This window comes from Crinia signifera, chromosome 4 (genome assembly GCF_055691185.1).
Source record: "Crinia signifera chromosome 4, ASM5569118v1, whole genome shotgun sequence".
Classification (NCBI taxonomy): domain Eukaryota; kingdom Metazoa; phylum Chordata; class Amphibia; order Anura; family Myobatrachidae; genus Crinia; species Crinia signifera.
Genome location: NC_139220.1, coordinates 221,262,358 through 221,275,301, shown reverse-complemented (window position 1 = coordinate 221,275,301; position 12,944 = coordinate 221,262,358). Strand labels below are relative to the sequence as shown.

The following is a 12,944-nucleotide window of genomic DNA, read 5'->3' as shown; positions in this document are numbered from 1 at the left end:
AGCAAGAGCGTTGCCAGCTAGAGAGGAGGGGGCCCAGACAAAGACTGCACAAGACCTCTTACTCGCTTAAGATGCCCCTGATTAATGTTGCTTTAATTAACTTTTTTTTTCAAGAGGTAAAGGAAAGGAAACCTTATCTATTCATACATCTATGTCTTTTTTGTATATATTTGTGTTACATACAGCCACAAAACTGTAAAATGCAATAAAGGAATTGGACTAAATGTAGATTATAGCAAGTGTTGCGCAGAAAAGGTGAATTTCGGATGTATGAGGTTATGTTTACGCTCTTGATTCTGATCCCTCTAAGACTACCTACACATCAGATCAACTGGCAATTGGGTCGATGGTCAGAGCATTTTCCATTCTCCCCAGATCATCACAGATTGACCATACACAAATGGAAGATTAAATAAACAATGGAACGATCATCGTTCTGTCCTCCATTAATATGCATGGCACTGCATGCAATGGGTGGGAGTTCACAGTTCAGCGCACACACACCACACAATTTACTCGCTTTGGCCGGGATGTATCAATAATCGCAGGTGTAAGGTGCAGTTACCTTTTATTTTTCATGATGATTTCGTGGCCGTTTTGCGGGTCTGTCTGCTTTATGTATTATTTTTTTCAATGTGCAAATGTGCTGCATAAATGGTGGCCTTCTCCGGATAGTTTCCGGGGTTTTTTTTCTTTATGCGCATGCGCAATGAAGTCTAGTTTTCCTCTCATGCGCAGATCTATTTAATTTGCTTTTTTCTATGCACTGCTAGTTGGTTCCTTCATAGGGACTAGGGGCAGCAGACATTAGAGGAACTTTCCAAACACACAGCCAGCATAGCACTATTTAGCATGATGATAGCATGATTACCTGAATGATGCGCTATATAGCATTTTGCTGGCTGTGTATATGGGTGGTGAGTTTGTGATGTTCCTCTAATGCCTGCTGGACAAAAGTCTCTGCCGCTGATGCTTGTGTTAATGTTTTTTATATGTATATCACCTGCAATACTGGGCGAATTATTCCAAGGCTTAGCTGAGCGCTGCGAATGTTAATACAAAACACAGCGTGTCAGCTTACATAGAAATCAATGACAGGAACTGCCAAGCCGGAAACTCCACGAGACTACAAGCCGGCAGAGTTTTTTTTTGTTCAACAGCAATGGGAAACTTTAATCATACATAACACGGACACAATGCAGAGGCGAAAATGGGATGTCAGCGCACCGATAAGCGTTGATACATCCCGGCCTTTGTCATTCCGGAACAGCAAATAATGCAGATATTAGCCTGACATATACCACAGAGATCTTCCTAACCTTCATCTACTAGTGCTGCTGCAATCTTTTGTTTGCTTTTGTAGCATATATAGTTTGATTAAGTTTGATTATAGATTGTATATACAAAAGGGTTTGTATTCATATTTTCATTTGTCTGTAATTATTTACGTTTATCTGGGTTGTTGAGACTTTAGGACACACTGGGCCTTATTCTGATCTGAGCTCAGTACAAATTTGTTCTTAAAATAGGCAAAACCATGTGCACTGCAGGTGGAGCAGATGTAACCTGTGCAAAGAGAATTAAATTTGGGTGGGGTGTGTTGAAACTGAAATCTAAATTGCAGTGTAAAAATAATGCATCCAGTATTTACCCTGCACAGAAACAAAATAACTCACACAAACCTAACTTTCTCTATACATGTTACATCTGCCCCACCTGCAGTGCACATGGTTTTGCCCATTTTAAGAACAAATTTGTACTGAGCTCAGATCAGAATAAGGCCCACTGTTAGGTAGCTACCATGTAATTGCTGGTGGAGATACTGAATAATGAGTATGTTCATCAGCAATTGTGGTTAACCTTGCTAACTCATCTACATTTTCTAAACCAGCTTATTACATGTTAATGGTTAATGTCTATTTGTCTGTAAACTTATAACGTTATATCAGCATATTTAATTCCCTATTAAGTTGTTTTTAAAGTATAACATTGCATATTGTAAACCTTTAACGCATTCAAGTACCCCCAACAGTTTTTTCAGGTCTCCACACAGACTTGCAAGTGAAATAATTAGCTCCACCTGTGGAGTAATGATTGCACCTGTGGACCTGCCGGATGACCTGGAAAAGGTGAACTGTTGGTGGTACTTGAGGACCGAGGTTGGAAACCACTGATTTAAATAAATGTTTAGTTCTAAACAGCATTAAAAGATATTACTCAGTTCACACCGAATATAACCATTTGCACAGTGTTAAAAAACAATTTGCAAATCTCTATATTTGGTAGTATACAGTCAAGTTTTGAAATTCAAATAAAGGATCAATGTTAACTGTTTATAGGACTCCAATAATTTGATTTATTTACATATACCGTATATTTCGTCATAGTCAAATGCTGAACTTTTAATTAAGTTTGAGTATCACTTAACTCTTCTTAGAATGTTGCAGTAACTATCAATGCTAATGATATAATATCCCACAATCAGGCCTGGCTACATAACATGACGCTGAATGCTAAGTATTCATGATCATTATTAATAACTCCACTTTTTTTATCCCAAGGATTTACACAGTCAGTGAAGTGCTCTCATGAGAGGTCAGTTAATCTGTTCCTTGATTCTATACTAAATGAAGATATGCCTGTCACTGCCTATGAATGTAAAGACATTGAGACCTTTGAGAGAGGGATGTGTATAAAATGTCCAAAAAATGGGTGCGTTGTATTGGGCTATAACATCAACAGTAAAGGAGTGCATCCAGGACGCAGACTCTTCCTGAAAACACAGTCAAGAATGCCATACAAAGGTGAGTGAAATGGGGGGAGAAGCAAATAAACTTTATTAGCAAACAACAAATTAGCAAATGTGCAATGATGCATACTGTACCTCCCAATATGACCCATTCCTGGAGGAACAAATGCTCTGCTTTTTATGCTAATTTATGACTACCCTCCCCTGTGTGGAAATAGGTCATTGATGTTTCACCACATGTGATCATAAATTAAGTGAAGTCCAGGATCAGAGCATTTTGTCCCTCCTGGAAAGGGTCATGTTAGGACGTATGCATAATCTCAACAATTATCTTTGAATATATAAAGGAAGCTAGTCAATAAAATTAAATCTAATATGCACTTCTATAGGTTACTGATGAGTTCTCTAGTGCTCTTCAAGCCCTGCACTCCAGATCCCCAGACCTGACCTAGCTCCCAACTCCCTCTGTGTGTATGTGCAATTGTACTATATAATGTAGATCCAGACACAATGTTATCAGTTACCGTACATATTACGTATGCTGATATAGCTGGGTGAGTTCATGTCAGTAATAACGGTTTATTTTTAAGGGGTCATGAAACTCAATGTACAATTTCTGGCTATAGTTGTAATTACCCATAAACTGGACTATAACACATTCACTACCATTCCTTAGTACGTATCTCTTATTGCCAGTGTTATAGACCAACACATTTTGTCTCGCCATGTTGGCACTGAAATTGATCATTATCATCGAGTGAGGAATTGGCAATGCTGAGAAATGTGCATTAAATAACATGCATCAATTTTAAAACGAATTAAACAAATAAATATATTTTGCAATGATCTTTCTGCTAAGATGAGGCTACTTTCACAGCTGGCAGATCTATTATTCCAGCATTAATAGTAACCGTTCTGAAATAGCATTACATTAACGCTAATGCACTACATTCAGTTATATGTGAAGAATGCAATGAAAACCTGGGTTAAAAAGATGAAGCAAATTCCTCTGCCAGAATGCCTCTGTTTTTGACACATTATTGTGTAGATGGATCTGTGAGCTCTTTCAGGGATAGAATTAAGCTTGCAGCAGACAGGTTCTGTATGCTCATGAGGAACCATTCTGAAAGGATATTACAAATGGCTTCATAAATAACCTTTAAAAATCATGATACGGAGACTTGCACTTGTTCAATGAATAAAAATAGTGTCTTTCTGGACATCAAAAACATCCGCCTTTATGCATCATATTTTTATCTTCTTGTAAATGTCACAGATAATATTTCACATGTTCAGGACAGAGTATGGTAAAGCGCCAGCTGTCTGGAGCGTCTGGGAAAATAAATTAATGGCTGGAATGTTAATATTCAAAGGGAATTTCACCATATGCCTCAGTAAATATAAATCAGACATTGACAATCCAGCAGTCAATAAAGTCAGGCACGATTCACAAAGTTGGGAAGACTTGGTGTACACAGTGGATATATTGATGTAGTGGGCGCTTCATGGACACATACAGCCTCTCTCAGCAGTTGTTGCTGTCCCAGTTATAGTGTCCTACGGAAATGGGTTCAGTTATGTACTATAAGCACATTGAGCCCAAATCTAGTTGGCAAAAATTTTTAGACACCTTTCTCATTGAATTGGGTATGGATCATAGAATAGACAGCAACTAGGACGCCAAGCATTAGGTTGACACTACTAGGTCGCCATGGGTTATGTCAACAGGATCATTAGGTTGACACAATCATTAGGTCGACATGGGGAAGGTGGATGGTCAAAAGGTCAACATTGGGTTTTTCAATTTTTTCGTCCCGAATTTTGACACAGTCGACATGGACACTGAAACATAGCACTGCGTCCCCTCGCATGACTTGCTGCACTCACAATGCTTCGGGCACGGTGCCTCGCTATGCCCAGCACACTATTTTATTCTCCCACCACACCCTAGTGGATGGTAAGGCATGAAATACCGCCTGTCGGCACATGTCGGCTCAAAAAAAGTGAAAAACCCCATGTCCACCTTTTGATTGTAAACCTTCCCCATATCAACCTAATGACCCTGTTGACCTAACCCACGTCAAACTTCAGTCAAGTCGACATTCCTGCATGTTGACCTACAGTCAAGTCAACCTTCATGCATTTCGACCTAGTGGTGTCAACCTAATGCTTGTAGACTTAATGCTTGTAGACCTAGTGACCGTGTCCCATTTAATTTTGGGCTGCAATGTTAGTGTGCTCTATTGCAGATTTACTACAGCTCATCCAAAAGCTAAGATCAGTGGTTCCCAAACTGTGCGCCGTGGCTCCCTGGGGTGCCTCGGGACACATGCAGGGGTGCCCTGGGTTGGTGGTCCAGGACCAAGTAAAATTATTAATGGTTTATTATTTGCCAGCCACCAGCACTGGTTTTGCTTATAATCATAAAATGTGTACAAACAGAAGCAAATCCTGCCCTTTACCACATAACTGACCCTAAGAATCGCATATAAACCCAATCTAATTAAAACATTTTTGGCTTAGGGGTGCCGTGAAAAAATTATTATACTCTAGGGTGCCGTGATTCAAAAAAGATTGGGAACCCCTGGCTAAGATAATAGATGCAGTATCGAAGACATAAGAACTTCTCTTCCTCTGTCCATGGTCCTGATCAGCTGATTAAAACAGTCCCATTGGAGTTCAGTAATTGCCAACTAACAATAGGCATAGTAAGTCTTCAAATGTTATTAACATGAAACAAACACACATAACAAATGCCTTCAAAGTCACCAATAATGAAAACCATTCCTATGGTGAAGTGTTTTGCAAGCAAATGTTCATTTAAAGTAAGACATAGGGCCAGATTCTCTAAGTTTCAAAAGTGATAAAATGGAGAGCGATAAACAGCCAGCCAATCAGCTCCAGCTCCTTGGATTGGAAATAAAATGTATTATTTAAAAAAAGCACTTGGTACTTGTTTCCTAGCAGGGCGCCCAGCGACTTTTTAATGTAATTTATTCACTGCTCTGTTGGCCCCAGGGGATCGCATCGCACCTCCTGCAAAATCACATGCGATCGCATGTGATTTTATAGGGTGCGATGCCACGCTATTAGCTATACACTTGTATGACACTTTTACTGACACCCCCACTATCCACGCCACCCGAAGCGTGGCGAGCGGCGGGGGAACGCGTCCTCCGGACCTTTTCATACCCCCACTAACCACGTCGGCACTATATAAAATCAACTCCACGCCGACGTGGATAGTGGGGGTATGAAAAGGTCAGGAGAACGCATTCCGCCGCCGCTCGCCACGCTTCAGGGAGGCGTGGATAGTGTTGGGGGGGTGACTAAAACCTCATTGTATGTCATACAAGTGTATAGCTAATAGCATGGCATCGCACCCTATAAAATCACATGCGATCGCATGAGATTTTACAGGGAGGTGCGATGCGATCCCCTGGGGCCAACAGAGCAGTGAATAAATTACATTAAAAAATCGCATCGCATCGCACAGCACTACAATGGCCCATGAGATGCGATGCGATTTTAGTACGGAGAATAGCCCTGTACGCAAATTGAGTACTGGACACCCTGCTAGGAAACAAGTACCAAGTACTTGTTCCTTTATAAACCGGTAATTAGTGATCCAGTGAAATTGGTTGAATAAATTTCTACCATAGAGAGTAACTTTTGGGTGATTTATTTAGTTTCTGCTCCACTGAGGTAAGCACTGGCTGCTTTATTTTTACACTGTAATTTAGATATAATTTCGAACATACTCCACCAAAATGTAACTCTCTCTGCACATTACATCTGCCACACCTGCAGTGCAGCATGGTTTTACCCATTGTGAGAACAAAGTCTGAATTAGGCCCCATATGTCCTGCGATAGGTGGGTAACAATAGCACTAGTCTCACTACATATGTATTCTATGTTCTCAGCTTCTATATCACTATTCCTGAGGTAACACAGATATCTTTCTCACTCAGGATTCTATCCTAGAGGTAGCAGCAGAAATTCCTTCAAAGGATCTGAGCATAGTTCCTTTGGTTCGTGCTTTAACTTTGAAGTTGTAAAATCCAGGGTTAAATCAGCTTCTGTTCTTTGTGTCTGGCCAGCTCACTTTATCTCCATTTGCCTCAGGCTTCAGGCTGTAAGACTTTTCATAGTAGAATCAGTGTACCTGTAAATTCAACCATGTAATTCAGTTTGTACATTGCCTGCTTTAGATAAAAATAAATTATATAAGAAAAAATAATTATAAAAGCGCATTTGAATGAAGGGTATGTAAATGCAGTTTGTTATCCAGTAGCCACATTCTAAGTAGACTTTGTATAATCAGATACAATTTTCAGAGTAATGGAGTTTGTGAGTTATGTCTGTCCGTCTGGATTTCTGCTCGGCATCTAACCCATAACTCGAGATGTCAGTCTTATGACCTAGTTAAGCCTTCCTGAGATTTAACATATTCTAATCTGCAAGACTAGCAATTTTCCAAAGACCTTTCTTCTTTCCTTTTAATTATAAAGAGAAGCAGATTTCCCTGAGACTAATACTGCATGCTTGCTTCTAATATAAATATGCTCATAAGAGGCCATGGCCTGAATCTCAATGTGTAAGGTTTTATTGTAGCATCCCTTCTTTGTGAGCCAGAAGGAGCATATGCAGGCACCCAGCCAGGCACAAGAAAGTCTCCGTAATTGCTCTCCAACACCTGAAAGCATTTCCATTCTACATCCAGAATAACATTTATAGCCATAATTAGTCCGCCAAAGACTCACGGTTACTCTACAAATCAGTAAACTGCTACAGAGCACTTGCAGATCTGTATAGAATATTCATTCATTTCTATAAGATGACAAAGGCAGGTTATCTGAGGGCAAATAAAGGTCTTCCGTTATTGCCAGGCCACTAAGATAATACCCCGGTAGAGGATAACACTGTACAGGTAAGTCCAATAGTTGAGTAAATAAATACTCAGCAGCCTGTAGAGAGGCGTCCTGGAATTGGACTGCCTTGGTGACTGGCAGGTAGGAATTCCAATAGGAAGTCACTGCCAGTCACAGTGAAGCCAGTGCAGTCTTCACTACAGTGGCGGATTTTACCTGCCGGGGCTGCAGCACTGCAGCCCATAGGTAAAAACCACCACTGGTCGCCATATTCACCACCTATAGACTTTTGCTGCACAATGTTCACAAGCTGATGTTGCCGCATTTCTGTTTTAATTTGCAGATTTGGTAACCACGGAAAATACAGATTTCTTAGTATTCCACATTGGCACAGTTCTTGGCATTCTTACTTCTGAGGGTGATGTCTCTGCATTATTAAACAAATATTCAACCAGTGATCCACAGTAACTAGGAGCAGCTCAGGTATCTTCCCTTTTTTGCAGAAATAAGGACTTCCCCCTCCCCCCCCCCCTGTTTTTGTTAAAACAAACAGGACAGTCTCTAGGCAATTCGGTTCCCAGTGCAACCAGTAAAAATATCCCCTCATAAACGTAAAAAAAAAACACACACACAAAGAATTTATGAAGGACATAAAGAACCGTGCCCATTCCAAAAAGGTAGAGTGGCAATGCTTAGTAGAAAATATGCCACACACTGTAATACCCCTTACACAAGACGCCACATACCATAATGCCCTTTACAATATGCCACACTCCGTAATGGCCCAGTACTCCTGCTTATACATATGATGCCTACAGTAGTATCCTACACAATGCCCTTCATACAATGCCCCCAGTAGTGCCTCTCACAAATGGTCTAAATAGGCCCCATGGTCCCCTAGGTCCGAAATGCGACATCCATGAATGCAGTACCTCAGCACTAGGGATGCCAATCCCGGGGCATTTTTTCAATCCCGGGAATCGGGATTGAAAAATGCTCAATCCCGGGATTCCCGGGATCCCGGGATTGGCATCTCTAAGTCAGTGTTTAGGCCAAAAAACAATAAAATAAGAAGCCCAGTCCCAGTCCCCCCCCCCCTGCTCCAGCCGCCCCGCACATTCATTTACTTACACCAGCGGCCGGGAGCAGGGCAGACAGGAGCGGGAGGCATCGGCGGCGGTAGCAGCAGCAGCAGAGCCGACGGCTGATGCTGCCAGGTCCGGTCCAGCGGGCGGGCAGCAGAGCGGGCGGCCGACGCTGTCCAGGTCAGAGATGATTCTGGAGCAGGTATGGGCAATCCGACCTGTGCAGCGTGATGGTCAGAGGTCACGCTGCGCAGGTCGGACTGCCCATACCAGCTCCAGACTGCAGTCTGGGGATCAGGAACTCCTGGGTAGCGTCTGAGCACTCGCTCAGACGCTGCCCGGCATTAGATATGCGCATGCGCATATAATCCCGAAATCCTGGGATTGGAAGATCCAATCCCGGGATTCAAATCCCGGCGTTTTTTAGGCAAAATCCCGGGATCCCGCCGATCCCGATCCCGGGATTGGCCACCCTACTCAGCACAGCAAGATGTCATGTGAAAGCGAAAGCTCATCCTATTTAAATTAAGATCACTTTGTCTTTTATGAGGGCACTGGTGACATCAGCTCTTCTCCTACTAAAGCATGAAGGTATGAAAGTGGTCATTCCTGCATTGCCCTATTGCTTGCTGTAATGCCTTGTGTCACTCTGTGCTGCTGTTACACATTACAGCAGTCCAGAGGAGCCCACAAATATAAATAGTGTCATTGCTAACACAGTGACAAGACATTCAGCAACTAATGAATAACTAATAGGGAAATGGCCCCTATTCTGCTAGCACATGCAATGTAAGAATGGATGTCAAAATGGAATAACGGGCTAGTGGGGGGTGGTATATAATATATATATATATATTTTTTTTTTTTTAAGGAAGATGTCACTCACCAGTCTTGATAACAGTCAAATTAATTTAATCAGGCAACATGGCAGAGGGTACAAGGCATCACCATCGACGTTTCGGTCCTCCTCTGGGACCTTCTCAAGATAACATTAGGGTGACAATGTCTCCAGAGACATTGTCACCCTAATGTTATCTTGACATAAATCTACGGACTCCATAACAGAACAATTCATAAAGATACACTTAGCCCACCCCCCCTCAACACACATGTTCCACACATGCTTTCCACATGCTCACATACAATCACACTTAGTACATGTAAACAAATAACATAAAGAAAAAAACAACCCCCATGTACTGTACACACACACACAAATAAATACACAAATGATTGCCACACTGGCACTCCACATATACAGTATTTGCCCCTACCAAAGCAATTACCTGTATTCTAAAAGGGAAGAGCTTGCAGGACTCGAAGACTGGGCTGATGCTGGCTGGGAGGAGACGAGTGCTGTAGAAGAAGGGAAGCGGTCAGGAGACAAGAAAGGAAGGATTTGTAAATGAGCTCAGCTCATTGGTAGCTGGTCCCAGGGGAGGAGCTGGCTCCAATAATCACGGACACAACAGCTGTGTAAAATCAGGAAGCTGTGACACTGACTCAACTGCTCCAGCCCTGAATCTGTACATCTGAGGACATGCTGGGGCAGGTGCCAGAGGTCCAGAGCAGCCAGGAGAGCACTCTTCATTCCTCCAGGCGCCCCCTGCCCAGCCCACCACTGGACGACCCTGTCTGCCAGCATATAGCAGGCAGCGCTACTCACCCAGCCAGTAAAGCCACAGGGAGCCATGCAAGGTGGATGGACAGCGGGCAGGGTGGAAGAGGGAGCGCTCTCGGTCTGTCTGTGTGAGGACGCTCAGTGACCCTGTCACTGCATCCTCACACAGACAACCAGAGGCGGAGGAGGGTATCCTCATTGGCTTCTGCAGCTCTCTTGCTACTGGCTCTGTTAGAGCATGAACCTGCGCCCCCGGGGAACCTGCGCCCCCGGGGCACCTGCTCCCCCGCCACCACTGTGGCTGCGGAGCCCTAGCTACGCCACAGGATGTAACATGTGCATAGAGAGTTAAATTTGAATGGGGTGTGTTGAAACTAAAAATAGCAGTGTAAAAATAAAGCAGCCAGTATTTACCCTGCAAAGAAACAAAATAACCACACAAATCTAACTCTCTCTGCACATGTTACATCTGCCCCACCCGGAGTGCACATGGTTTTGTCCATTTTGAGAACATATTTGTACTGCGATCAGATATGAATAAGGGCCCTAATCCCTGCTCGGGCTTATACTGCTGCTGAGACTGCCACCGTGTGCCTTTCAAACACTATGAACCTGGGAATAATACAGTCATGGAGAAAAGGGTCAGGCACGAGTCTAACCCAGTTTGGTACAGTGTTCCAAATTTCAAATCAGTCCTGGGACTTAGGCGGAAAAGGGGTATCAGATGGACATGGACTGTGAACATTGCAACTGATGGTCGTGATGGAGATCAATGCTGTATATTCGGATGCAGCACTTGGATCTGTGATGTATGTAGTTGTACAGTATTACACAGCTGCTTCCCTGCGGCTGTACAATACCGTACATCTCTGAAGGTCAATATATCGTAAGCTCCATTGGGGCAGGGACTGATGTGAATGGCTAAGTATTCCCTGTAAAAACACTGCTGAATATGTTTATAAACTACACAAATAGCATAATAAATGTTTAAAATGATGAAACTGGCAGTCAGGGAACAAGTCAATTAAAAACTCAGAGTTTCCTCAAAATATCACAAATTGCTCAAAACTCTATTAGATGAGCACTGTCCAAGTTTATGATAGGAAGGACTGTATCTATGTACAGCAGATACACATACGTAGCAACCAATTATATTATGTAATAATATTTAACAGGGTTTTCTAGGAAGCTGCAGTCACAAAATGCATTGTAAAGTAGAATAAGCAAACTTTATATGAAATGGATTATTTGTTCTTAAAGAATGTGGGACCTAGTGGATAGAGGTGATATACCTAAGTAGGTAAAAAGATTATATATAAACATTTATGCAGAAATAAGGATCTAAAACATAAAAATGCAATTGGGAGTACACTACTATCGGAGGGCCTGATGCAAAGGTGGGCACAGGTCATACAGCAGCCGCGTCTTTGGGCCTGATTCATGTTTATAAGTAATATGAAAAAAATCATGCAACTGGGCAAAACCATGTTGCACTAGAGGTAAGGCAGATATAACATGTTCAGAGAGAACTGTAGGGTGTGTTCAAACTGAAATAAAAAATGCAGTATAAAAATAAAGGTGTGTCAAATTTGTGGGCTACATGCAAAAGCAGCCAGTATTTACCCTACACAGAAAAAAAAATAGATACGTATTTGCTCCCCATGCATGGCAACATGGTTTGTTCCAGATAGAAAGTTACAAAGATGTAGCATTAGATCATCTGCATGAACATCGGCCATTTGTTTCCCCCTTAAGTTACTCAGACTGGCCAGTGTAATCGTGCAACAGAGTCCAAGAAATCTGCGCTGGAAGACACAGACGCTGGCCTCAGCATTACTACAAAATGGGGCAGAAATGCCCCCATTTTGTAATACACTGACCATGCCTTACACTTCTTCTCCCCCAAAGGCCGTATCATGTGTCATGCTTTGATTTATGCGGTACTGTGACTGTCGTTGCATCCACTGATATGCCTATGTCCAGATTGGTAACCATCGGAGATGTGCGCACACCACTGAGTTCGCATGCGGTCACTGCAATTTTCTACTGAGATAAGAGCAAAAAAAATCATGTTTTCTCAAGGCTGCAATATTCCAATATAGAAATGTGGTTTTTCTATCTAATTCTGCACTGATAGGCTAATATATAGTATTAATTATAATTAACAACTCGCAAAGGAAAGATGCAGTCAAAGCAAGATACTCCATTTGTTTTCTGCTTTACATTTGCAAGAACAATGACATTATTAAAGATTATATGCAGATTCAGTTTTACTTTTAATCTCATTAACATTTATAACAATCATCTGTGTGTAATAAATACATATGATTAGAGAGATAGATAGATAGATAGATAGATAGATAGATAGATAGATGATAGATGGATGAATGCCTTTATTTTGGGTGAGCTAATGTTCCAGTGCAGTTGTTGCCTGGTTGAGGAATTCATCCTTCCAGGGCCTGGTCTACACAAGGCAAGCTAACCTCATAACAGATTTAGTGGGATTTTAGCAGGAAACAAATATTTCATTCACCCACCATGTTCAGAAGTCATTGGTTTGCTCAACCACGTGAAACAAAATTAGTTGCAGATCTATGGCGGGATGTAATGGAGTCCA

General features: G+C 42.0%; 1 protein-coding gene across 1 annotated transcript in view; it reads left to right on the top strand.

Moving 5' to 3' along the window:
• Positions 1-12,944, top strand: part of LIPC (lipase C, hepatic type) — a 130,725-nt gene that overhangs the window by 106,324 nt on the left and 11,457 nt on the right. The window contains exon 8 of the mRNA XM_083183823.1: positions 2,562-2,804. Within this exon, the coding sequence (XP_083039949.1) occupies positions 2,562-2,804 (243 nt within the window). The remainder of the gene's footprint in view (positions 1-2,561; positions 2,805-12,944) is intronic.